The following is a 26,583-nucleotide window of genomic DNA, read 5'->3' on the forward strand; positions in this document are numbered from 1 at the left end:
GAAGAGAGAATATATTATTTATTTATAAATTATTAATTAATGTTGATGATGGGTTATGATTAAAGGGAAAGAAGTGGGGGAGATTTAATTATTACATATTTAAGAATTTTATATGATTAAAGTTGAAATTATAGATGGTTGGTTCAATGATTGATGTTTTCCACTCCTACCATATAGAATGAGTAAATTTCATTACTTTTAAAACTTTTGCATATGGGTTATTATTATTATTATTATTATTATTATATTCCCTACATTTTCTATTTTAGAGCTTCTTAATTAATCATTGCATGCATTCTTTTCACCATTTTAGCTTCTCTTAAGTCTCTTGTTTATGACTTTTGGTTTTGTCATTTATGTAGGTAATTAGTAGAACAATGTCCAATTGCAATTCAATGTGGTTTGTTGTACATTTTTGTTGTTTTTGGAGCATTGTTATTAAAAGTGTATTTTGGTACTTTGTGACTTTTCATATGGACCACTATACTGTTGGAGGTTTTCCATTTTGAATTGGTTGGCCAAAACTACATACTCCATCTAACCCATCCAAACTTAAAATTTTTAGACCTACAACACTTTCTCATATAATTGTACCTAAAAACGAAAAACCCAACTAATAATTTAATCGAAAAATATTTTTAGCATAACATGTATCCACGGCGATGTGAAGACTTTTATACTCTTTGAAAATTTTTTAGCCGTTCTAGTATTGCTGATGTCATGTCATGTCATGAATGATATTGTGAATGCACACGGTTGTGTACGCCATTTAGCAAAACTCTAATCTAATATACTTTCTCTTTTATTATTTTGAAAAAAAGTTAAAATGCGCCCTTAGATTATTTTGAGGTGCATTGTATTTTTTTTAATTATATTTTTGAGTTGTTAATAAATTTTGAAATATAGTTTTAGTGTTGATTTAATTGAATTGAATTGTATATGTTATTTCTGCCTTTCAAAAATGTTCAAATCCCTCTCATTGGAAAATTATAACATAAAACTCTAATTTTTAATTATTTTAGAGTTGGTTTGAATTGATGGTTTTGAGTATTGAAATTTAAATATTTTATTTATTTTGATTAAAAAAAAAAGCCAAAAAACTGTGGAATAAAGACATGCCATCATAATCTCAATTTTTACCATGCCTATTTTACAATTCCCATTGAAGTAAATAGTAATTATTAATTCAAATAAGTTATAGAACATTTATATTTTTTTCTATGCATGAAAATATTAATAATATTTTCTACCTTAGCCATTGAAGTTCAAAGTTGAAACATTTCGTATAAAGATTTGAAGTTTTCACTTTTGGACTGTCTATTAGACATTATTGTCGGGGCAACAATGAATTTTAGATGCTCTACGCATGCTCTTTAAATAGCTTTTTCCAACCCTTTTCTTTCTTTTTTTTTTTTTTTTGGTAAATCAACCCTTTTCTTTTTTTTTTTTTAAAAAAAAAGAAAATATGTACTACTTCTAAGAAACAGAATCAAGAACTACAAGAGCTTCTGTATTTCTTGAAAGCTCATGCCATATTTATAATTGTAGATAATTTTGATTTTCAATTTTTAATTTATCTATACAAAATAAGTCAAATTTATCTAAAAATAAAAACTAAATTAAATGTAAATAGAATTTATTTATTTTTAAGGAATGGATATAGCTATGGTGCTGAGAGGGCAAATTTAAATAATTTGATTTGACACTTGTTGGTCCCTTCCTCTCCATTTTCATGGAAGAAAAAAAGCTTGCAACTTTAAGTGATAAGGAAGCAAAGTTTTGTTGTGTCCAATAATCATTAAATGAATTTGTCCCCTTGACATAACATTTATTTATTTATAATACTTCAACCTTGTTCATGGCACATTGGCATTTTAACCATTTTGACTTGTTCATACATTGGTAAAAACATTATTGAACAATATGTAATTAGTTATGACTGTTAAATTGTCAATTAATCATTTACATAACTAGAGATTTTTTAATTTTATATATATATATATATATATTACTTCCATTAATTAGATTTTCTATATAGGTCCCGGTAAAGATGGTGGGAGCATGATTGAGGTGGAATGGTACATCTGCAAATTCAGAGGGTGATGTTTGTCTCTCAAAGTGAAGGAAAAGCCACAGCTTTTTAGGTTAAAATCAAAATTGACTTCTTTCTTTGCTTTTCAATACCAAACATGCAAAAGAAAAAGAAAAAGAAAGAAAAAGAAAAAGAAAAAGAAAAAGGGAAAAGAGAAGAGAAGAGAGAGATTGGTGGCGGGATTCGTGTTCTAAATTTTCTTCCACACAACTTTCAACTGGTTCTTTTTTATTTTGTCCACCATTTGGACAAAAAGGCTAGATATAAATTAGCTACACTGATTACCCATTTGTTAAAAACAATGAAAAATGTTGTTCAATAAATAAATTTCATTAAATTTTGTAGAATTCATCTAAAAGAATCTAAATTTTTGTATTTGAAATAAAAGAAAAATGACTATTAATTAAATTCTATTAAATTGAATATAATTAAATGAAATTTGATAGAATTTGCAAATAATTCCACGAATGAATTTTCAATTTGATCAATCAAAAATCCTCATTCTCTAACCTTCTAAAATGCTCCCTGAGACATTATTCCATTCAAGGCTTGGAGATTATTTGAGTTGATGGATTGAAAAATCCATGAAACTTTTTATTCTGAAAAACAAAACTAATAAAATTGAAAAGTATTTTTAAAGTAAAAATTAAATGAATTAAAATTTATCATTATTTAAAAAATAATCCATAAAATTTTACATTCTATCATTTGATTGAAATTTAAAAATTGAGAAATAATATTCATGAAATTAAAGACGGTATTCAACAACTTTTTTACACACTTTTTATAATATTTGGTAACATAATATTTCAAATAACTGTTAGAAGTGCGTTTTATAAAAAATTAACCCTATAACAATTAGCATTTAGCTTTTAACGTTTTATGAAAAATTACTCAAATAATTAAGATCTGTTCAAATAGTTAAATATTACTAAAACAATATATTATCAGATCAACTAATTTTTGCCGAAAAGGCCCAAAAGACATTTTTGTTTATTCAAAACTTGACTCCCTCATTCCAAGCATCCTCCTCTACCGTTCTTTGCGGAGAACTGTACACTAACATGCTTAAACACTTGACGTTGAGAAGAGAATAACTACTTCTCGTATGAATTTTCTTCAGGAACACCCAACAACTCCACGTTCTAGTAAATACATTAGACTGGAAAGAATCAACCAAGCATTCTAGGCAAACATTGCCAATGCTGTTCATACATATGTACAATTTTCCGGTACAGACAAATGAGAATGCCAAAATGTGCACAAATCTAGTCCTTTTCAACTAGTTCCAAGTATGATGGATCGCTTTCAGATTACCCATTTATTGCCTAAATATGAATTGTTTATAGAACAAACTAACGAAGGAAACACATCTGGCAGATATAACCACTTACATGTTCATCGTCTGTACAGAGAACTCAGAAAAGAGCAACCAAAGGAAATGTAAATTGCTAGTGCAAGGACCCAGTAGCCAATTCTCTAATCACCGTTCTCAATGTTACCATAGCGGTTGAGAAATTTGCCTAACCGTCAATGAGATTGTAAGCAAGGAAATGTATTATATCCAAGAGATGAACAAGATTGCTAGTGTCATACAGATCTTTTATCCAAATGTCTAATTCAGTAATTTTATTGATTTCTACTAGACATTTAATGGAAAAATGCAAACGAATATTGACAACTATAACAAACTTATCACAAGTCTTACTGCACTACAACTTCTCTTATTCTTAAACTTTCAATTTAAATTCAATGTTTTTGAGTCTGAATGCTTCACAAGGAAAGCAAGGCAAAAACCATGTGCCTACTCTCACATCAAAAGCCAATTAAGTAGTGATCTATAAGGGGAGTCCCCCTGCTAAAGGGCCAGGCTTAGCCAACAGATTAAAATCAAAAGGCAGCAGATCACAGCCCATTTTGACTCACTATGTTTAATATATGACGTGTATAATTTTCTATGGTACGAATCAACTTGTCTGTTTGCCATAGCTTTTGGAAATAATTCAGAAAAGCACCCCTTTAGATGCTTCTCTGAAAGCAGTGTCCATCCATTTTTGAACTGTTTAGAGTTCACATATGCAAAACATGCTCGAATGCGAGCTCTCTAAATAGTCATAATTCAGGCACAGTTTAACACCATTTGCATGTTAGAAAAGTTCGCAGAAACATGTGTGTGAAGAACTTAAGGCATGTGACTAAACTGCCTTCTTCATTTTCCCTTTTCTCAAGGATGAACTATGACTAATGCAATGAAAGACTAAGCGACAACCTTGAACAATAGATCACATTCAAATTCATGACCATTACCTGGAAAATATAAAACTTGCAATACCATGTTGGTGAACATGACGTGTAAAATCATTCATTGTAGAGAAAGTAACTGAAAAGATCTCAGCTCCTGATTGATAAATAGAAACCACTCTTAAGCCAGTAAACACCCAAATCCTTGAGAAGACCACTTGAAACATCACTTCATGGCCCATCCTATAGAGCATTATATATGTGAAATCTGCAACAGCATAAAGCTGAAAAGAATGACTAAAATATGGAGGAAATTAGCTGGAGGAGGTGAGAAGAAACTGCCCCTTGATGTGCCTCCTGGCCACTTACCCGTTGTGGTTGGGGAAGCTAGAAAAAGGTTTGTCATGAGAGCAGATTATTTAAACCACCCAATTTTCAGGCAGCTGCTAGACCAAGCATATGAAGATCATGGTCGTAACAAAGATGGCCCTCTGGCTATACCATGCGATGAGTTTCTCTTTCAAGGAATACTCCATACACTTAGAGGTGATGCAGATGTGAGTCAGTTCTCTTGCTTCTGTAAGGATTCAACTCCTCTTCTTCAAGGATATGCAAGAGGATCTACACGCTAGATCAACTGCTGGGGTAGTTGTGCAAGAAGTAACGACAGAAGCCCATGTTGTCTGTCTTCAAAGCCACAGTAACTTAGCATTAGGCAAAAAAAGTAAAGAGTTAGTCATTTTCCTGCAGCAACAATGCAGTAGATAAAGGATTTCCACCAGCTTCAGCATTTGTCTGGCAATTAATCATGTTGCAGATTGCATATGAGTAAGTACAAAATACTAGTTAGTTCAAAAATAAATAAAATTTAACAGACACCAACTGCACACAGTACATCTTCAAACCATTGTACAACTCCCTGAAGCTGAACCGTCTTTCAGGGAAACATTCAATTTAGCAAGAAGCTTGCTATCATTGTTGTTATAATCACTTTTTCACGGCAAATATGTATCTTAGTCATCTGGCATTGATATCAATAAATAGCTTGAGCTGCCATGTGCATGCATGGCTATCAAGCATTTTGCTAGCTGGTTTCAGGTAACTTTGATGCCACATTTTTGCTTCGTTGCATGGAGACGGAAACGGGAAAAAGATATTTTTAAAAATATAGGAAACAAAAACAGGGTGAAATGCATATATATGAAAAATACAGGGTTATATTTATAAATATAAAAAAATAAATTATTATAAACCATTAAATATATTCAACAACAAGTCAAGTTCAATCAACATTTAATCATATTAAAAGAAAAAAAATCATTTATAAGTTCCATGCTCATAACAAATACATGTTTTGAATTTGTATTTATTTATGTATTTATTTTAATTAGAGAAATGAGTTTCTGAGAGTTTTCAATTTATAGAAATGTATTTTTGAAAGGGGAAAAGTGTTTCCAAATTACCCAATTTACGGAAATGGCCCCGAAATGTTTCCGAGGAGTTTCCAAACATTTCAGTGCTTGAAACTTTCCGAAACACGGAAACGGAAACCAAAGAAAGTTTCCATGCAACATAGCTTTTTTGTGAAAAGCTCTCACGCTCCACACAAATACAAACCTTATGGTCTCTGTGCCAGTTTTCATCTACTTTCACACAAAGATTTTCTCAGAACATGATAATTGAGCAGATTCCAGACATTGGTGATGATGCCTCTGGACAGAAAATGGAATGCTTGTTTTGCAGCCATGCGTCGTACTTCTAGAACTCTGGCATCACTAAAGAGTTCCATAATAGCTTCTTCAAGCTCTAAGGTACTGGACACCTGCATGGACCGTGACAATAAAGTATTTAAATTAGTCCATCCACCCGTCCAAAAAAATAAAAAAAGAAAGAAAAAGAGAAGGAGAGAGACACTATAATTTCCAATGAATTCAAAACCCTTTTTTCTGCAATCCTTCATCCCCCTCTCAATGTTCAACTGAATGACTGATAAGATGATTGGCAATGCCAATACAATTGTCATAAACTAATTTTCTACCCAATAACAGATCTCTTTACACAAGGAAAAAAACAGGGAGCATAATTTTAAACTGCATATTTTTCTTTTTCATCCTTATGGTTATTTGATTCATAAGGTGCACGGAGTTTTGTTCATCTTTTATTTTTCATACTCCCAAAGCACAAATATCAGTTCATATTTTGGACATAATTCTATGATTTGAGACAGATTCTAAAAGGAGTCTATTTCCAATTAATATGTTTCATTTGATAGTCAAGAATAAATGTGAAAGAAGGGATTTTCAAACCTGAATAACTGATAAAGGATTTATTTGTTGCATCCTATTTAACATGTGTGAGAAATGCCCAACATAATGGCCTGAAAATAGCCAAACAGTAAGCCTCTAAGATGTGATGTTATGAATCAAACAAGAACTATGAGTAAACATTCACCAGTCAAAACTGCACAGCCAGCTGCTGCAGCTTCTGATATATTGTGGCCAGCTAAACCCGGGAAGAAGGAACCCCCAATCACAGCTATAGGAGATAACCTGTACAATTGTCTCAGTTCACCTACAAATGAGTTGAGAAAAGATAAGAATCAATAGTCCATAGTGCAAAAGTAAAAGAGAATGCAAGAAAAAGGGAAAAGAATTGGAAATTTCAGACCTAAAGTATCCACAACATAAATGTGTGTTCCTGGCATAATCCTTTGATGCAGAGACCTCAAAGCTACATTTTGCCCCTCTTTTTCCAATTCCTGAAATTTGTTTAAGTTAAATGTAAGCCAGCAAGTTTGATGAAGTTATCCACTAGAGAATCACAATATATTCCTGACCATAAAGAAGGCAAGCCTTTCTCTTCTCCTTGCAAATAGTCAATTCACTCAATGATTCATTGATTCATTAACTGCAGACATACAAATCCAATATGTGCAAAAAAGAAAACTAAATTTCCCTGAAACAGTTTATAATGCAAAATTACAAAATGACATCCGCAGCACATTCGCTAGCAAGAATCTTTTAGCCCATTAAAAGATCGATATGGATTCTCTCTTTTTTTTGTTGTGTTTTCACAGTATTTTCGAGGCAAATTACAAGGCTCAAAATATGCCACAAAACACTATATGCATGTCCTAAAATTTGCTAAGAATTAGAACTGAATCACTAGGGGTGTGCAAAGAGTCCATTCGTTTGAAAACCAAACCAAACTGGAGCTTCTGAAACAAAAACTGGACCGAACTGGTTTGTTCGGTTTTAGGCTTATTTTTGAGCTTCAGGAAAATGAACTGAAGAAAACTTTTGGGTTTTATCTATGAAAACCGAACCAAACTTTATGTATTAAAAACTGAAGCAAATCAAACCGGTTCTGTTAGGTCAATTCAGTCAGTTCATTTGAATGCTCAGCCCAACTTATATTAATCCACTCGTTTACATATGTTCCTTCCACATTAAACCATTTGCATGGAATTATCCCCATTTAAGAGATAATTGGCTTGAAAACATTGACCAAGGCTTGAAGCTAACTACAACAACAATCTTAACTTTTTAGGGTCTTTTTGGCATTGTTGTTGAGAAACCATTTTGTTGAAAATGTTGACAGTGGGTATTAAATTTTATGTTTAAAGGTAAATTTCACATGTTCTAATCATAAGAGTTTCAAAACAACTAATAACACTCCCAAATTGCTTTTTTTTTTAAGAATATATAACTTAGTGCTTTTTAGAAGCAATTCCAATCTCAACACCAAAGCTCTTAGCCTGATTTAGAGATGCAGCATTTGGGTCACCCCAATGGTCATTGGTAACACAATCATGACAAGTGAAGGGAAAAAGGTAAGGAGAATTGCAAAGATGCAAAACTCTAAACACTCACAAGAACAATAAAAAGCACAAAACTACAATTATTCTAGAAATGGAAGAAATTTGCACCCAAAATTACAAACCATACTTGAGCAATCTGTTGTCCGTGTGGTGGATAACGAGGTACAATGATAGTGATCAGATCAGGGAATGCTTGCAAGAGTGTTTTATGAACTGCCAGAATAACTGCAAGTGGTAGTTGTAAGTACTTCAACCAAATAAAAGTACCAGAAAGAAGGGGGAAAAAATCTTCATACATGTGAAGAAACTGGAACTGCTCAGTAGTGCACGAATGATTTGTTAGTGAGTGAAGAGATCCAAGGGCTAAAAGAGCCCCATGTAACTACAAAATTGAGCCAAAACAAGAAGAAAGAAAAGGAAAAATGTTTGGGTAATGAAAAAAATAGTGCTCCTCAGTGGCAAAAAACTACAAGAGGAATACCAACTCTAGTAGTTTAATATTATTATCATTAAATTAAACATAAAGCTTACGCAATTGTACCAAACTTTTCAGAATCAATGCAGTAAGAATGTAATATAATAACACAGTAAGATATTCACATAAATTTTGATGCATGAATGATTCAGATGATTGAATTGAACTAAAACATGTAACGATTGCAGAATAGCAGCAGTTAACCTTTTTCTTCACCCTTATGTATGGAAGAAGCCATCCAAACCTTCCTACAGCCAAGCTGCCTCTCCAGATGTTCTATGCTTCCTGTCCCTCCATTAGAAAAATCATATTCGACTGCTGAAAGTAAGCAACTGTAAATTTAGATAGGATAAACGACTATCGTCTCAGCTGCCAAAATGTGATTCAAGAAAAACATAGGAACTTAGATTACTTTGGGGGAACACAAAATAAGGAAGTCAGATTTTAAGAAATGAGTTTAGAAACCAATTGGAGAAAAAATGATACTGATAGATCTACAAAATATGGGAAGCTTGGATCAATATTTTGTCCATTATATATCATTTCTAGTTTTATGGACCACCTTTTGGGTTCAACAGTTCAACACATCAAAGGTATAGAGAGAATTTTTCAAGAAGAGTTAAACAGCATACCAAATTTCAAGTCACCCGAAAAGTTAATGATAGAAGGTGGGGCCTGCAGAACCTGGAAGCAAATTGCCTGCATGGTACTCTATAGCGGGCAAAAAGATCATGACAATGCAACACAACACAAAAGCAAGTGAAGTAATAGAAATGATACCTAAGGTTAAAAAATGGCACACGTACCAGTGGGATGATCAAGGAAAATTTAGAAAGCATAAGTGAGATCAGTGGAAGAAGCAATGGTTGTGACCATAATCTAAAGGATTTCGTAGATACTCGAGCATTTAACAGAGCTAGTGAAATCTGCAGGTTGTGAACATATATAAGCTTAATGTATGAGTATATAACCACGTAGACAAATGCATGAGCATGTGTTTGTCAAAATTGCAATAAAAGAAAATAATTGCAAAAATACCCACTATCAACTTACACAAAACAAAGATCTTATAGAACTAGGCAAGAAATTATAATCCTTTTCCAGCCATCAAGACAATAAAATTTTGCTGGTTGAGCAAATGGAGAATTAGAACAATCCTTTATTATTGCCATTATTTTTATTGTTATTACTTTGCACAAAAGATTGCCCTTGCAAAATAGCACGCACACGATGGGATTACTCACACCCTTTCTTGATGAACTCATGATAAGATTTGGCCATAGTTCACTCTCCATTATCATTATAGCATTTGGCTTCCAGTAGCCAAGGAAAGCCTCCATAGCAGCAGGGGTATCGAGTGGGGAAAACTGGTTCAATAATAAAGTTAGAGTACAATATAAGAGAACATGAATATTTTCAGCAAAACAAACAAAACAAAAATGTGTATTAAAGGTCAATATCAATGAAATTGGACATAAAATAGTACCAGAAATGTATTTTTGAATCAGAAGGCAAAACATATTTAGGTCAAATATTTTCCAAATCAAGGAAAGATTTAATCCAACAGAATCCCCGCTTATTCAGCATAGCTAACATTCAGCTAGGGATAGAGATACCCTTTTCTTTCTCCAGGAGGTATCAGCAAGACTACAATAATGTCTTAAGCTAAGCTGACCCTTTCTATTATAAGTGAGAACTGTCATAGATAGAGCAAGCAGGGAAAAAGCCTCTTCATCACTCATTATGTCACAGGTGAATTATGATTTATTAATATATGAAAATCCAACAGTACTAATGTACTAACAGTTCCCAACCCAACAAAAAATTCCCACCCAAAAAAAAAAAAAAAAAAAATCATCTGGAAATTGGGTTAGATGATTACTACTGAGAACAAGTAAAAAAGATCTCCAGATAAGTACCTGATATAAGACACCACTTGGAAGCTGATTCTTTATAACTTCACTATGAAATAAAAGGAAAAGTACATTAAACAAAGACGAAAGATCAAGAACCCTCAATCTTATGTTCAAAAAAATGAAACAGAGCATGAACTTCTTTTCCGTAGCATAAAAGAACATACATACATGCGCGTATTCTTATTCCATCATATGCTCAGCTATAGCCTGATTAGTAGTTGGTCATTGTTAATAAACTCAGTGCATTAACAAGGACTAGAAGAAAGAGATTAATCTCAACTTTTCCCCATAAAAACATGTTTCTCACTAAGGAATCACACCTAAAAGTGCAGCCACTCTAAATTATATCACATTCTACATTATCCGTGACATTACAATTATAGTCATAGCCTTTCATACAAGGTAACCAAATTCTAGTCATTAAAAAGAAAGAAAATGAAAAAGAAATGAATGCCATATCTTACAATGCAGACAAGGTCGTAGTTGTCATCAAGATGCTTAAATCAGGCCGGCACTGAATGCACCGTTTAATGACAGGTATAGCCGCTATTCCTTCACCTGTATAAACCATTAAACTTTTTGAATTACCATGCAAACTTAACTTTTGATATTCTTCAAAGAGAAAGAACGAAAGAGAAATCGAATTGCCGAACCTAAGGAGACAGCGTGAAACCAAAGGAGAGGACCAGAGGGGCGAGGGAGGGAGGGACAGCCCAGTCTCTCAGGCCATCGAGTCGGATGCTCGAGTCCTTGGCGACGGCGCCACCTTAGGTGAAGGTGAAATAGCGGTGTTAGACCGTAGCTCAGCGCCCTGTAAATTTTGTACAGCAACATTCCTTTGTTCCCAGCGGCAGCCATGTCTAGTGACTAGTGTGCTGTTAACTCCCCTTTCTAATCGTCGGTTTGGCCTCCGTGCACGGCACCGATAAATCTCGGTAACTATGCCCGATAGTGCACTCTGAGTGAAGTTTGAACCCATAAGTTGGACCAGAAATATTTAGCCCATATGGTATGAATTGGGCCTGTCTGTCAGTTAGGCGGGTATTGAAATTCTCGTCCACGTCCTGTTTGAGTGGGACGAGTTGGGGGTGCAAAACCACCGAACTTATCCATTTCGGTTCGATCAGCTATTCAAAGGAGGTTCAATTTGAAACGATTTGTTATTTTGGTTCAGTTCATTTTTATAGAAATTCATCAGCTGGGCTTCAAATACTGACATGATAAAAATCGATCAAAACAACTTAATTGACTAATTCAGTTCGAATTGAATCAATTCAGATAGAAAAATTAATTTTATTTTTCTTTTATATCCAAAAAAAATAAATAACAAGAGTTTTTTCGAAAAAAAAAAAATACTCTATTCTTATTTTTTTATTATTCATTAATAAAAAAATATAAAAATAAATTTTAAAAAAAATATTTCATCACGTTGTAGCGAACTCATGCGATATGACAATTTTAAAAAAAAGTAGGAGATTCACACGCTTAGGATATACTACACTAAATAAGTATAATACATTAATATGTCAAATAAATAAATAATTATTTATAATAAATCATAGAACATAAAATAAAAAATCTTTAATTTCTTATTTTAATATAATTAGTTAAATTCTCAATACTATATCACTACTGAAAAATACATTAATAATGTATGTACATTTTTTTATGCAGGTCATATTAGGGGTGTCAATGTGAGTCATGACACATAAACACGATTCATCTAACATGTGAACACGATTTGTCTAACACTCGAAATAAATGGGTTATGGTTGAAGTTAAATGAATTTGTGTCATAAACAAATTACTCATTTATGACACGAATATAAACATGTTATGTCGCGAGACGACACTTAGGTTATATGAGTGATCCGTTTATTTAAGAGTAAAGAGGTAATTTTAGTGTTATATATAAATACTCAAACTAGAACTTACTTAAATTTTATTGTTATATTACTTTTTTATTTTAATTATAAATCTTAAAGAATTTATGCATTTTATGTCTGAAATTTTATTTTTAAATATGATTGGAGTTAAGAGTTAAAAATGCTATAAACAGGTTAAGTGAGTCGTATATAGATCAACACATCCACTTAATCTATTTATAATATTAAGTGGGTTACACGAGTTGTATATCAGTTAACACGATCCACTTAACCTGTTTATGGTATTAAGATATTAAGCGGGTTAAACATGTCGTGTTCGTATCAACCGTTTAATTCTCGTGTTGTGTTTGTGTCAAAGTTATAAAAAATTATTGCATTCTTAAATATTACTCTGTGCATCGCGCAGATTCTAACACTAATTTATTTATAAAATAATAAATTTTTTAATTTTTTCCCTCATATTTTGAAAAAAAAAAAATCACTTTATCTATTTTTTATTATGGCTAATCCATTTTGTATACGAGTGAGTCCATACAATAAACGGAGGCAACTAGGACAAGTGATTTTTCTAGTTGACAACAATTGCAGTTTTCAACCGCAAGAAATTTGTAACGCCCTATTTTTCCTGTGTTGAAATAGTTGTTTATCGGTCTGTGAATAGTACTATCAGTCCGGGAGTCGGTATTATTTTAGTCCGGAAAAATTATTATATATGATTAATATTTTATATCACATTCTTGGAGCATGCATGCATGGTTTTTACGGGTAGAAAGTAAGTAATGAATATTTTTGGAGAATTTTAGAGAATTAGTGAGTAGTGACTTAAGGTGTGAGATTAATTAAGGAAATTAGAGGCAATAGTTGTATGGATTAAATTTGAAATGGTGGTATATTAATTAAGAAAATTAGAGGAATTATTTTTATAGAGTAAAAATAAGAATTTTGTTGTGTTATAAAATATTTTGAAGGAATTTAAGTTGGAGAAATCACAGTATTGGTGGCCGGCGATGAAGAGGGATATCACAGATTATGTGTCGAGGTGTTTGACATGCCAGCAAGTTAAAGCAGAGCACCAGTTTCCTTCCGGTTTGTTACACCCTACTGCTATTCCAGAGTGGAAATGGGATAAGATTACAATGGATTTTGTGACTGGATTGCCTTTAACTCCTAAAAAGAAAGATGCTGTATGGGTAATAGTTGACAGACTAACTAAATCAGCACACTTTCTTCCTGTTAAGACCGATTTCACCATGGAGCAGTATGCAGAGCTTTATATAGATGAGATAGTGAGATTACATGGAGTTCCTTCATCCATCATTTCAGATAGAGATCCGAGATTTACTTCTAGATTTTGGAAGAAGCTACATGAGGCCCTGGGTACTAAGCTGAATTTCAGCACAGCTTTTCATCCTCAAACAGATGGTCAGTCAGAGCGGGTTATTCAGATTTTGGAGGATATGTTAAGAGCTTGTGTTATTGAGTTTGAGGGCAGTTGGAAGAAGTACATTCGACTTATCGAATTCGCCTATAATAACAGTTATCAGTCGAGTATACTAAATCACTTCTAATTCATGATTTATATGTTAAGTTAAGACGGTGCCTCCGGCACCGAATGTGACTTCCACCGTCGGGTCTCTCGGGACTGGGCGGCGGGTGTTACAAAATTAGTAACTACTCGATCAAAATATAAAAAGAAAACTTTTTATTTAATTTCAAAGAAAAAAAGTTAATAGTTTTAGCATAATTGTCCATGGAAAACAAATTATTTTGTACACATTCTAAATTATTAATATACAAATTACATATTAAATCAACACGTTACCTCCATCAAAATCATTTATTTAATATTCATCTAAAAAATCATTTATTTAATATTAAAAAAAAACAATATGCTACATCATTACAAAAATATTGAATGGGGACCAAAATATATTTTTAATAAAATTGTTGAAATCACCAAAAGTATAAAAAATATGATTTAGGGGCAACTAACCCGTCAGTAGAGGACCAATCCAAAGCCTAAATTAATTTCATTGAGTATATAATAGCTTATTGATATTAATTTCTTATGTCTATATCAGATTGAAATAAATTAATCATCACTAATATGGGAGTAATAAAAAAATATTGCACCCATCACAACTTTATAAAATAAATATTTATCATATAATATTAAGTAAAACGCATACAAATAATACGTTTTACACTTCTAATAATTTGTACAGTCACCTTATACAATAAAAGAAAAATTAAGTAAAACGCATACAAATAATACGTTAAACGACTATGGAACTTATCGATGCTATGGGGGGACCAAGTACGATTAAGTACAAATTATCCCTATCCGATGTGGTGTATTTGATTTGGCTTTGCTCGAACAGTCCCCCCATGCAAAAATTGATGTATTTGGAGCCAATATATATAATTGACAATGGTGGGATCTCTATCATTTAGAATATTTCTAAACAAAAAAAAAAAATATTATTATTATATGATTATTAATATAATGAATTTAGAGTTAAAAATAATATCCTTCTATTAATTTGGAGTATTAATAATTGAAGGTCCAATTTTTATAATTAATTGTTAACATTTTAGATTTTTTTTTTCATATTTTACCACAAAACTAAAGAAAAAATTAAAATTAAAAAATTAATTTTAAGAAAATTATTTAATTTTGATTTCAGACCAAAACTGAACCAAAATTAATAATTTTAAAATCGTCCTAGAGACGGTTTACAAGCAGTTTGATTTTAATTTTGATTTCATCGTGTTTTAAGAGCTATCTTTCTACTTTTTCTTTTTTTTTTTTTCTTTTTCATTTTTCCTCTTCTTCCTTCGCGATGGAACCCCTCGAGAAGAGTCAGGCAGTTCTTGATCATTGGGATGTACCAAATAAGTGATTACCTAAATATTTTTTAAAAAATTTAGACTCTAACTCTTTTTATAATTTTAATTGATTTTTTTAATTTTATAAATTGATAATTTATATTTTACTTTTCCATAACAATTATGGTCTTTATATTCCTTTCCAAATAAAAACTGATTAGTGTTTTCTCCACATGAAGCGACTGGGTTTTCATACGTGGAGCTCATACTATCAGTTTTAAAGACTATGTTAATTGAATTTAAATAGTAATTATGTGAAGATAATAATTATTATGAAAAATAAAATATAAGACATTAATTGATAAAATTTAAAAAATGTATATAATTATAAAAATATCAAAATTAAAAATTTTGTTTCATCCTTTGCGATAAGAAATCTCTGCATAATTTATAAGGAAAATAAATATTCTTATTATTTTTTTGGTAAAAGTGAATGCAATAAATAAGTCAACAATCCAAGAAAGACAGTCAAATCGGATTCGAATAAAATCACACCAAAGTACAAAGCTAAAATGGATTTGGTAGTTATTAACTGACAAATGCATGGATAAATATCTAAAATTAAAAGAAAAAGAAATTAAAAATAGAAATCGTGCAGAATTTTTTTATATTATTATATTAATTAATATACGTTATAATTCTGTTGTTTATTGCAGCTTCCAAGAACCCACCAAAAGTGAGGTTTCACTTAGCCAAAAATAATAACGTAATGAGATTCCTAGCAAAAGAAGACAACTCTTTCGTTCCGCTAAAAGTTTGGCTGGTTTTAAATTATGAATAAATATTTAATTTGGATTTTCTTTTAATATATTAAAATGGTGAGATGAAATGGGTCGCACGAGAAATTCTCCAATAAACTATATAGCAACAACTTGCTTATAAAGGAAAAAATTTATTTACACCAAATTCATGGCCTTATTTAGAAATCAAGTAAATTAAATTAAAAAATTTTTTTAAGTATTTTTATCATTTTCTTATTAAATGTATAATCAGAAATAATCCGGTCATAAAAATACAGAAATTCATTTATTTAATGCATTGGGTCTGGACGGGGTTGGTAAGTTTTTCCCGCCTATAAAAGCCAAACAATTGTTTAGAGAAAGGAATAAGAAAGAAAATGGACTACCAAATGGTGGGATTGACTGCTCTTACTAGTTTGCTATGGATTACGTGGGCAATAGTGATACTGATAACCCAGCGTCGCCGCCGTCACCTAAAGGAGAAAAGGCCATTGCCACCAGGGCCTAGACGGTGGCCGGTGGTAGGTAACATCTTTCAACTCGGTCATCGGTCTCCACACGAGTCATTTACCGAGTTGGCTCTCACCCATGGTCCAATCATGACACTCTGGCTCGGCTCCATGTGCACCATTGTCGTTTCATCAGACAAGATGGCACGTGAAATGTTCAAGAACCACGATGCGGTTCTCGCCGGAAGGAAAATCTATGAGGCGATGAAAGGAAATCATGGACATGATGGATCCATGATCACATCACAATACGGACCACATTGGCGTATGCTTCGCCGGCTAGCCACCACTGAGTTCTTTGTAACCAGTCGGCTAGACGCTATGCGTACTGTTCGATGTAGATGCATAGATGAGTTGATTAAGTTTATAGAAGAAGCATGTGGAAATGGAAAAAATGCCGTTGATGTTGGAAGATTCTTTTTCTTGATGGCTTTTAACCTAATAGGGAATTTAATGTTTTCTAAAGATTTATTGGACCCAAAATCAGAAACAGGGGCTACGTTCTTTTACCATGCAGGAAAAGTTATGGAGATGGCTGGGAAGCCGAATATAGCAGATTTTTTTCCATTTTTTAGATGGCTTGACCCACAAGGTATAAGGAGGAATACACAGTTTCATGTGGAAAAGGCTTTTGAAATCGCAGGAGGGTTTATTGAGGAAAGAATGGAGAGTATAAAGAAAGAAAACAGTAAGGAAGACAAGAAGAAAGATTTTCTAGATGTGCTTTTGGAGTTTCGTGGTGATGGTGTGGAAGAGCCGTCTAGGTTTTCCTCTAGAATCATTAATGTTATTGTCTTCGTAAGTTTATCATTCTTTTTTTATCTCCTTTCAATTTCATTTCTTTTAAATATCTTAACAAAAGAAGTAACGTATAAAAAGTAAAATTAAGCTTAAAATTTTATACTTTGATAGGAGATGTTCACAGCAGGAACAGACACCACAACAAGCACTTTAGAATGGGCAATGGCAGAGCTACTACATAATCCAGAAACATTAAAGAAAGTTCAAGAAGAGCTAAGAAGCAAAATAAGCGCTAGCAAGAAGCTAGAGGAGAAAGACATTGAGAATCTTCCTTACTTAAAGGCAGTGATTAAGGAAACACTACGGCTTCATCCACCTCTTCCTTTCCTAGTCCCTCACAAGGCTATGGACTCATGCAAAATGTTGGGTTACCATATCCCTAAAGAAACCCAAATTCTAGTAAATGTTTGGGCTATAGGAAGAGACCCAAAAATATGGAATGATCCCTTAAAGTTTAGGCCAGAGAGATTCTTCGAGCCTAACATGGTGGATTACAGGGGTCATAATTTTGAGTTTATACCCTTTGGTTCTGGTCGTAGAATGTGCCCTGCTATGCCTCTTGCTTCTCGTGTACTGCCCTTCACGTTAGGGTCACTTCTACTTTCATTCGATTGGGTCTTGCCTAATGAGCTTAAACCTAATGCCATAGACATGAGTGAAAGAATGGGGATAACACTAAGGAAATCTATTCCCTTGAAAGCTATACCAATTCCTCTCAAGAGGTGTTGCGTTGATTAAAGTTCTTCTACTGCCTTTAAAATATGAATCGTTACTTGCTACCCTACTGTGTAATTTAAATCTTTATTCAATAATGTTATGTGTATAGTATGAAGATAAATGTATTATATGCTTTGAGTTTCCTCACCTTAAAAGGGGAGTCTTTTCTTTTTCATTTTTTCTTTTTATGTTAGTTGATAAAAGTTGCAAATTTTTGTTTTTTGGTTAGCCTTCTCATTCTTTTCACGGGTATGAAAAGTAAAAGGTATCAAATTTGATTTCTTAATGAAAAAGAGCAAAACCTATTAATCTAAAACTAAAAAATAATTATTATCTCAAACTAAAAAAAAAGAAGATAAATGAATAAGATAAGAGCTATTATGATTTAAGAAAATTGAATAAAATATTTTCAAAAAAAAAAAAGAAAATTGAATAAAAAATTATAAAATTGATGGAAACTTGAAAGAAATATTTGGTGATTGGGAAAGTTGAAAAAAAAAGGAGTAGCTACGATTTGATCCCTGGATTTTGGTTAATTACACTATTAAAGACCTCATTTTCAAAATTTAATTTATAGTATTTATATTATGATGTATCTCTTACACTGTAATATGCAATGATAATAGTACACAAAAAAAAAAAAAAAAAAAAGCATATAATAAGCAATAGCCCATGGGCTATCTATATAACTAAATTGGGCAGAGCTACCAAATAAACAATACAAAATCGACTCATAAGGCTTTGCTTGGAGCCATTGGGTGCAATATGTCTCTGAAAATAGGCTGCTGGAAGCCATTATGGCCAAAGATTGGCCCATTTTAATAAAATGGTTGCTTTTCATTTAGGGCTAAGGTTGATTTGTTGGGTTCAAGCTCTTGTATGCCTTGTGTATAAATTATCCTGCTCAAATTAGCTTGCCAAACAGATAACATTCAGTTCCCCCCCAATATTATTGACCCTACCGAATAATCCCATTTTAGGGCCTGGTAGATGAAATTAGCTGCTGTGGTAATTATTAACTGTTTTAGTAACGTATTTAATTGTTTGAATGACTTTACTTTTCAAAAAAATTGCTACGTTAAAAGCTAAACGTTATAAGAGTTAATCATCTGTAATACGCTTTTAAAATATTATGTTACTGAATATTATCAAAAAATAATATTTAGAGCTAGCTACTTAAAAACCGTGGAACCCTCTTAACCATAACTCCTTCCCACCATATCTAGGAGACCATATAACTGATTCAGTCTCAATTTAACTTAATTATTGATATAAGTATCATTCAGTTTCAATTACAATAGAACTACATATGGATCCACCACATTCTTACTCAACATCCTTTTATATTGAGATTGGATACCGTGTCACAGGTAAATTCCAAACCAAAATTGAGAGAATTTTAGGTTAGTCTTGTAACAGCCTAGCCCTAGTGTGATATTGTCCGCTTTGGGTGTCAAACCTGGCCTGAACCCTCACGGTTTTGTTTCTGGGCCAGGGAAACCTCCGCTCTGCCAGCCCAAAACGCGTCACACTAGTTCAAGGTTACCACCCTTTATGTATAGGATTTCCACCTTGTGCGTAGCCGATGTGGGATTCGCCTAAGGTGTTGTGCCCCAAACCTGAGATGTCACATACACCCCCCCTTAGGGACTCAGCGTCCTCGCTGAGGTTTGCTCCACCACCGGCCAGAGGGACCCCCTTAGGGACTCAGCGTCCTCGCTGAGGTTTGCCCCACCACCGGCCAGAGGGACAAAACCTGGCTCTGATACCAAATTGTAACAGCCCAGCCCTAGTGTGATATTGTCCGCTTTGGGTGCCAAACCTGGCCTGAACCCTCAGGGTTTTGTTTCTGGGCCAGGGAAACCTCCGCTCTGCCAGCCCAAAACGCGTCACACTAGTTCAAGATTGCCACCCTTTATGTATAGGATTTCCACCTTGTGCGTAGCCGATGTGAAATTCGCCTAAGGTGTTGTGCCCCAAACCAGAGATGTCACAAGTCTCGGTTCCAAACAAATTGAATCCAGCTAATGCAAGTGATGCTTAGCCTAGTAGCAAGGGTAATGCTCTTGGACCTCTTGATTTCAGGTTCAATTTTTGACGTTGTAACATTTAATTTATTTCTTTTGCAGTGAGTTGTCATGCTCTGAATGAGTTTTGTAATAAATTGTACTGTCCTTAACGGATTTTCAAATTATTGTAAGTGCTGCCGATGGTGCAAAATACAAAAGTTTATTATATAATATCGAATGGCAAAAATAAAAAAAGAAACCAGTTAATTTTAATAAAAAATTTAAAATTACAATTGTTGATCAACTAAATTCTATTGATAATTATTTTATTATTTTTAATAATTTTTACTTACATAAAATTAAAATTTAGAAAGTATAGTTTTTTTTTTTGTTAATAAAATTTTATAAAAATAATTTAAAGCGAAATACAAAACAAAATCAAATGAATCGCAGACTAACAAACATCCGTGCAGGTTTTAACAGCTAATTCGACCCTTCTGCCAAGAAGCCGATTTTACCCTTTCATATATTATTATTATAAGCGCGGAATAAAATCTGTAACAAGCAGATAAAGCAAGCACAGAACAGAATATAGGTACGTAGAGGTAGAGTCGGAGACAAACGCAGAATCAATCGCCGGAATATTCCATTTACTTTTCAGGTCAGACTTATCTCACCTTCAATTCCATTTCATTTCGCTTTCTCGTATAATCTTCGAATTTCTTCTTCTTCTTCTTCATAGAACAATTTTTGAAGCAACTTAAAGTGAGCTCAAGAGTTGAATTATTGGTTGATCATAGTTCTGATTTGTTTACCTTTTATTTATCTTTTAATTTTCTTTGCAACCAATCACGACATTAGCAATTTTCCTGGAATTCTGATTTATGAAAAATAGGTTAAATAAGAACTGTTTGCTACATTTGCAGGGGAAAAAGGAATTATTTAATTTTTAGATATATATAAAACAATCTTTTTGATTGTGAGTGGTGATGCCGTACCTTGTCCGGGAGAATCTATTCATCGGCAATATTAGCGACGCGGCAGAGATTCTCCAAAAAGGCAGTGATGAGATCACTCATATTTTATCAGTCTTGAGTTCTCCATCAATATCATTTTTTGCTGAATGGCGAAGTGGTCTTACTATTCCCGCTAAGGAGATTAAGAAGGTATATGTTGATAGGTCTGATGGGTTGAAGAGTTGTTTGTTGCCTGACAAGCTTTTATATTCGTTGGAGTACGCGGGAAAGGATTTGAAGCTGGTGAGGATGACAGTGCCAATTAGAGATATGGAGAGTGAGAATTTGTTGGATTATTTGGACCTGTGTTTGGATTTCATTGATCAGAGTAGAAAAGAGGGGTCTGTTTTGGTTCATTGCTTTGCTGGTGTTTCAAGAAGGTAAATATAAATATTGTTTCTGTCCATATATTGTTCAATTGAATATCCATTTTCCATAGATGGCTTTCCATGGTGTTATTGTGCAAATTGGGTTAATTTTGGCACTAGATTCTATGTTTTTCAGTTGTCTTTTAATTTTTGTTTTTGCATCTTATGTCTGAGTGGTAGTCTCGATAGAACTTCTGCCTAGTTTCTGTGCTAGTACTGTTGAATCTTATGATATGGACAGTTTGATATAGAACAAAACAGAGAGAACCTAGAATAATTTCTCCTGCTTAGCGTATGAACAGTAACCTTCTTTCCGATATTCATTTTTGGAGCTTTCTACTAGCGTCAAAGTGCAAAACAGGCAAAAAAAAAAAAAAAAAAATCTACATAAAAATTCCTGATGGTATAGTTAAGGCAAAGAATAAGTTTATTAAGAAATCAGATTGTTTCTTGTGCTATAGCTCTCGATTTAGAGGAAGAATTTGGTGGCGGTGCTTGGTTCATTCCGGTTACATGGATTTGATGTACATTTGAGCCTCTGTATATGCCAATGGGAGAGATGATTTTCTTTTTGAAAGAAGTGATATCATTTGCAATTTGGAGGGAAGAAGGTTTAACCTGGCTATTTGAGTTTTCATGTGCAAATTTTATAACTTATTTTTACCTGGTTATTTTTTTTCTCAACTGATGTATGGCAGTAATTATCCATTAAAGGCCTACATTTTTTTTCCATTTCTCTCAATTGTCATGTCGTAAGTTTGTTTATTCCCTTCTTTGCATGTGTTCATTGCAGTGCAGCTATCATTACAGCATATTTGATGAGAACTGAACAACTATCTCAAGAAGGTTTGAACAAATCTATTTTTTATTTGAAGCATTTTGGGTCGGCAAATTGGTATATGTCCATTGCCTTTATTACTTGTACTCCGAAAGTTGGTGGTTTGTCTGTTTGATAACATCAAACATATCCAATGTCTTAGTTGTCGACTTATTTCTCCTTTTTCTCTTTCGCCTTTGCATTCCTGCAGATGCTCTTGAATCCCTAAAAGAAAGCTGTGAGTTTGTTTGCCCCAATGATGGATTTCTAGAACAGGTGATGCAAGGCAATTTAAAAATCTATATGATTCGCAGGACTGCATGGTGATTCTAAGGATTAGTCTCCAATATCTTTAGGCCATCATCACTTATAATTATTTCCTTGTCAATGCAGTTGAAAATGTTTGAGGAAATGGGCTTCAAGGTCGACCATGCAAGTCCCATATACAAGCGCTTTCGTCTGAAAGTATTGGGTAGACGTCCTTCTTCTCCTCCTGCCCTTCTTTTCCTCCTCCTCTAGGGCTAGCTTACAACATAGTTTCTGCTGATTGGATTTGACTGACTGTGTGAATGACAACATCCGTGAAGTATGAAAAGACATCCAAACTAATATTGAAAAAATGATTGTTGAAATTTTTAATCTAGTTGCAAATTTCATTTGGAACCAGAACTTTTCCAGATTTTCTTTGGTATTTTTTCTGGAAAGCAAAAACAACCCTTATTCTCCACAACCAAAAGTGCATTTCTTCTCTCATTCAGTAAGTGACGTTATTGTGGCCTGTGGATGCTACATTTTTTCAACAGATTGACTTACTTTAATATAAGCTGCCTGGAGACTTTGCTTCCTTTTGTGAAAACCCTGCTGTCCCCCCATCTATGGACATCTTTACATTAGAAAAATGCTTGATCTTTTTGTTTACTTATAAGTTAAACCCAACCATATGTCATCTGAAATTCACCTGAACTCAATGTCTAGGATTACTATTGATATTTTTCAATTCCTAACTTATGTGTGGATTTAGTAGTAAATGCATGTCTGTAGTCGCTTTGCATTTTTGTGAAGTACTTCTATCTGTGGAGGAATTTATTTCTCTTTACCAAGCCATGCAATGCATGTCCTTTGAGATATTAACAGGCCTGCTCAACTTAATTCTTATTTAGATTCTAGGGCATTCTTTAGCCGAAACTTAGAAGTCCCCTATCTAGAAATGCATGCTTTGCATCTGTTCCAAGAAGGGAAAAAGAAGAATGGTTACTTCATTACAATAGATATGCTATATGTACCAATTCATATTTTGGGTCTTGTTACTGTAAGAGACTAATTGGCATAACCATAAACCAGAAGATCATTAGGGAGTTTTTCTGTTTATTCAGGATTTCGGTACGGTGATTGGTTTTGTCATTCACTTTTAAGTATTTTGCAACCAGTGGCTGCTCTTAAAACTTTTTATCTTTTATACATGAGCTTAGTATACCAAAACTGATGCATTCGATGCTTTGCTTACTTGTGAATTAGGAACATTCCTTTTTTTTTTTTTTTGACAGTGAGTATTCTGGTAAATCTAAAGATTTGTAGTAATCTTGTATGTCTGTTATAACTGCTGCATCTCAGTCTCTTCAGTTTTTGCTACTACAAACATTTTGAATCATCACTGGTCACAAGAGTTTGAGTATCACTACTAACATGATTGTGCAATCAATGCTCTCAGGTGATTCTTATAACCGTGGAGAGAGGGTGGACAGTTCTAAATTTGGGGCTGATCCAGGCCTGCCAACCAATATTTCCTCTGAAGTGGAAGCATCCTCAAATGGTGGAAATAAGCACTCAACAGCATACCGCTGCAAGAAATGCCGAAGAGTTGTTGCATTACAGGAGAATGTGGTGGATCACATTCCAGGAGAGGGTGAGACATCCTTTTCATGGAACAAGCGGAGAAGTGGCAATCCCTTTAACAAATCTGATGAGCCTGAGTGTTCATCTATCTTTGTTGAGCCTCTACGGTGGATGACAGCAGGTACGTGCATGGATGCTACTCTGGATTTAATTGTAAGAGGTTAAACTATAGCACAAACTATAATCATAGTGACCATCTTCAACTCATTCCACTAGCTCATGAGGGGCCTCTTGCTTTCTTTTTTGTTTTTTTTACTCCACCTAACTATAGATTTATTTTTGGATAGCAGATGCTTAGTTGGAACAAGTAATTTCACCATCAGTTGAGATCTTATTTTGATAATACAGTCCATTTTTCTATGTTCTACTAAACAGTTCTAGTCATATGACAAGTCTTAGAGGATGAAAATTGATTGTCTTTCGGGTTAAGTTCGAATTTTGGGACCCACTGGGAAAAACTGTGAACAAATTATCATATGATATGTTGAAGTTGGGGAATTTGAATCATGACCCACAAAACCAACTTGGCTACTTTGGTAAAAGCTAATTGAATAAATACTTCGATTCCATCAAATATCAATATTTAGGACAAGGAATTAAAAGGGGAATAATTTGGTGTTGCTCTGCATACTAGACATGCAGTTTGCTGGAGCTTATTATGCGCATAAAGAAGTATGTGTTATGTGATTGAAAATCCAAAGAATGTAGATATACTGAAATTTTGGCAAGGTCGGTCCTTTATGCAAAGGAGTAACTGGCTGACATTTTTCTGTATTTGCCAAATACATGGCTCTTCCTCTGATAACCAATATCATCTGGAAATAATTATTGCGAGTCATAATCTTTGCTCTATTTCTTTGAAACTTGTAAATCCTAAATTTTACCTGCCGTTATTTTTATTCCCATGCTTGAAATAATGTAACTTTTGGTAACTCTTCCTTTTCCATCAGTTGAGGAAGGTGCGTTAGAGGGCAAGTTGTCATGCATTCATTGTGAATCTCGCTTGGGTTACTTCAATTGGTCTGGTATCCAATGCAGTTGTGGGAGTTGGATTACCCCAGCCTTTCAGATCCATAAGGGTCGAGTTGACATCAGCAGCGTCTAATATGCTTTGATCCATAAAGTACTGTGAACTTATTTCCAAGTGCAGAAATGCTCAAATTCTGAATAGAAAGGATACTGAGTCAGAATATTATGTCCTGACAATCTGCATCCACACAACAAAACTTTTGGAAAATTGGATCTGGTGATTTGTAACTCGAGGAGGTAAATGTCTTCTACTGGTAGTATGATCATGATATCATATATTGCTGGAGCAATTTGGTTGAATATATATAAATTTTTACTCTTAGGGTTTGTGCATTTATTTTTGGTTTCTAAACTGTCTTTTAAGAGATGGGTGGGAAGGGTTCAGCTTTTACTTTTAATATCATGCGTTGATGTACTTCAATTATCTTCCTTCATTGAGTGGCCCTTAGGGTTTTTTCATTATTTTATTTTTGCATCATCAGCAGTGTCTTGTTGCTCATTTGTTCTGTATCACTAACGTTATTTTATGTACTTGATGTGCACCTCTCCCAAGCAAAATAAAAATTTTTCAACAGCTAATGTAATTATTTTAGAAACTATCTTCACCTCTAATGGGATTATTTTAAGAATATACATAGAGATATTTGAAAGTGATAAGTACAGGAAAATAAATAATATAGTCATATTAAAATATTTATGAGACCCTACATTTTGGTATAATTAACTATTTTATCTTTTCATTTTAAGAATTAACTATAAAATATTATCTATTTTATCTTTTCAGTTTGGACATAAAGGATAATTTCGTTTAAGTTGTTAATGGGTCCAAACTACAAGTATAAAATAGTATAATTTTTAAAGTACAAGAACAAAATAGTTAATTAGACAAAAATGTAATTTTTCATTTTTAGCTCATATGTATATAAAGTTAGTCCTATAATTTTATCAGTAACAGTTTAAATCTCAAATAACGGATGAAAAGATAGTATAGAGAGGCGCTACAAAGATAAAATAATGTTTTTAAATAGAATGACAAAGTCAATAATATTTTTAAATAGAATGACAAAGTTAATAGAGACGCTGCAAAGATAAAATCATTTTTTTAAATATAAAGACAAAATAGTTAATATCATTTTTTTAAATATAAAGACAAAATAGTTAATTATGCTAAAATATTATTTATCATCCACGATTCGGATTTTATACTATGAAAGCAATACTCAAAATTGCATCCTGTAAAAACAGGGTGATGAAAGAACATTAATAGCAACTTGTTTCCCTTCAAAATATGAAATAACAAAAACAATGGTCAATAATATATGCTACATTTTTTTTTACCTCGTCAGATAAACTTGTAAGTGGGAT

General features: G+C 33.1%; 4 protein-coding genes across 12 annotated transcripts; 3 read left to right on the forward strand and 1 right to left on the reverse strand.

Moving 5' to 3' along the window:
* Positions 1-2,970: 2,970 nt before the first annotated feature.
* KDTA (KDO transferase A) lies at positions 2,971-11,523 on the reverse strand. Of its 9 annotated transcripts, none has more exons than XM_089718028.1 (15): positions 11,198-11,522; positions 11,009-11,102; positions 10,548-10,590; positions 9,873-9,995; positions 9,435-9,554; positions 9,261-9,339; positions 8,833-8,946; positions 8,281-8,378; positions 7,001-7,091; positions 6,785-6,904; positions 6,640-6,710; positions 5,951-6,155; positions 4,703-5,016; positions 4,400-4,601; positions 2,971-3,237 (listed from the first exon to the last, which is right to left on the reverse strand). In XM_089718028.1, the coding sequence occupies exons 1-12, from the start codon at positions 11,400-11,402 to the stop codon at positions 5,973-5,975; spliced, it is 1,341 nt and encodes a 446-aa protein (XP_089574154.1). In that variant the 5' UTR covers positions 11,403-11,522; the 3' UTR covers positions 2,971-3,237; positions 4,400-4,601; positions 4,703-5,016; positions 5,951-5,972. The 9 variants fall into 9 exon arrangements, with proteins under 9 accessions (XP_089574154.1, XP_037493152.1, XP_037493153.1 ...); XM_037637224.2 differs by having other exon boundaries at positions 2,971-3,615; XM_037637225.2 differs by lacking the exon at positions 2,971-3,237 and having other exon boundaries at positions 4,083-4,601; positions 8,833-8,943; positions 11,198-11,523.
* On the forward strand, positions 4,627-4,965 carry LOC110010401 (auxin-responsive protein SAUR50). The gene has a single exon (XM_020682576.1). The coding sequence runs from the start codon at positions 4,627-4,629 to the stop codon at positions 4,963-4,965; it is 339 nt and encodes a 112-aa protein (XP_020538235.1).
* Positions 11,524-16,436: 4,913 nt separating the features above from the next.
* On the forward strand, positions 16,437-18,265 carry CYP76G1 (cytochrome P450, family 76, subfamily G, polypeptide 1). The gene is made up of 2 exons (XM_012227221.4): positions 16,437-17,366; positions 17,481-18,265. The coding sequence occupies exons 1-2, from the start codon at positions 16,437-16,439 to the stop codon at positions 18,105-18,107; spliced, it is 1,557 nt and encodes a 518-aa protein (XP_012082611.1). The 3' UTR covers positions 18,108-18,265.
* Positions 18,266-20,597: 2,332 nt separating this feature from the next.
* LOC105642345 (uncharacterized) lies at positions 20,598-25,680 on the forward strand. Its single transcript, XM_012227159.4, has 7 exons — positions 20,598-20,756; positions 21,022-21,491; positions 22,273-22,325; positions 22,508-22,572; positions 22,690-22,768; positions 24,005-24,310; positions 25,140-25,680. The coding sequence occupies exons 2-7, from the start codon at positions 21,085-21,087 to the stop codon at positions 25,292-25,294; spliced, it is 1,065 nt and encodes a 354-aa protein (XP_012082549.1). The 5' UTR covers positions 20,598-20,756; positions 21,022-21,084; the 3' UTR covers positions 25,295-25,680.
* The last annotated feature ends 903 nt before the right edge of the window (positions 25,681-26,583 follow it).

This window comes from Jatropha curcas, chromosome 2 (genome assembly GCF_041381405.1).
Source record: "Jatropha curcas cultivar XTBG-Jc1 chromosome 2, XTBG_Jcur_1.0, whole genome shotgun sequence".
Taxonomy (NCBI): Eukaryota; Viridiplantae; Streptophyta; class Magnoliopsida; order Malpighiales; family Euphorbiaceae; genus Jatropha; species Jatropha curcas.

Bases quoted from the DNA above. Each gene is read 5' to 3' on its own strand.
- LOC110010401 (XM_020682576.1), top strand. From the start codon at position 4,627: ATGACTAAAATATGGAGGAAATTAGCTGGAGGAGGTGAGAAGAAACTG.
- KDTA (XM_089718028.1), bottom strand. From the start codon at position 11,402: ATGGCTGCCGCTGGGAACAAAGGAATGTTGCTGTACAAAATTTACAGG. The intron at 9,996-10,547 runs GTACTTATCTGG...TTATTGAACCAG, and splicing joins CAAGTGGTGTCTTATATCAG to TTTTCCCCACTCGATACCCC. The intron at 9,340-9,434 runs GTACGTGTGCCA...TGCCCGCTATAG, and splicing joins TTTCCTTGATCATCCCACTG to AGTACCATGCAGGCAATTTG.
- CYP76G1 (XM_012227221.4), top strand. From the start codon at position 16,437: ATGGACTACCAAATGGTGGGATTGACTGCTCTTACTAGTTTGCTATGG. The intron at 17,367-17,480 runs GTAAGTTTATCA...ATACTTTGATAG, and splicing joins TCATTAATGTTATTGTCTTC to GAGATGTTCACAGCAGGAAC.
- LOC105642345 (XM_012227159.4), top strand. From the start codon at position 21,085: ATGCCGTACCTTGTCCGGGAGAATCTATTCATCGGCAATATTAGCGAC. The intron at 21,492-22,272 runs GTAAATATAAAT...TGTTCATTGCAG, and splicing joins TTTGCTGGTGTTTCAAGAAG to TGCAGCTATCATTACAGCAT. The intron at 22,326-22,507 runs GTTTGAACAAAT...GCATTCCTGCAG, and splicing joins TGAACAACTATCTCAAGAAG to ATGCTCTTGAATCCCTAAAA.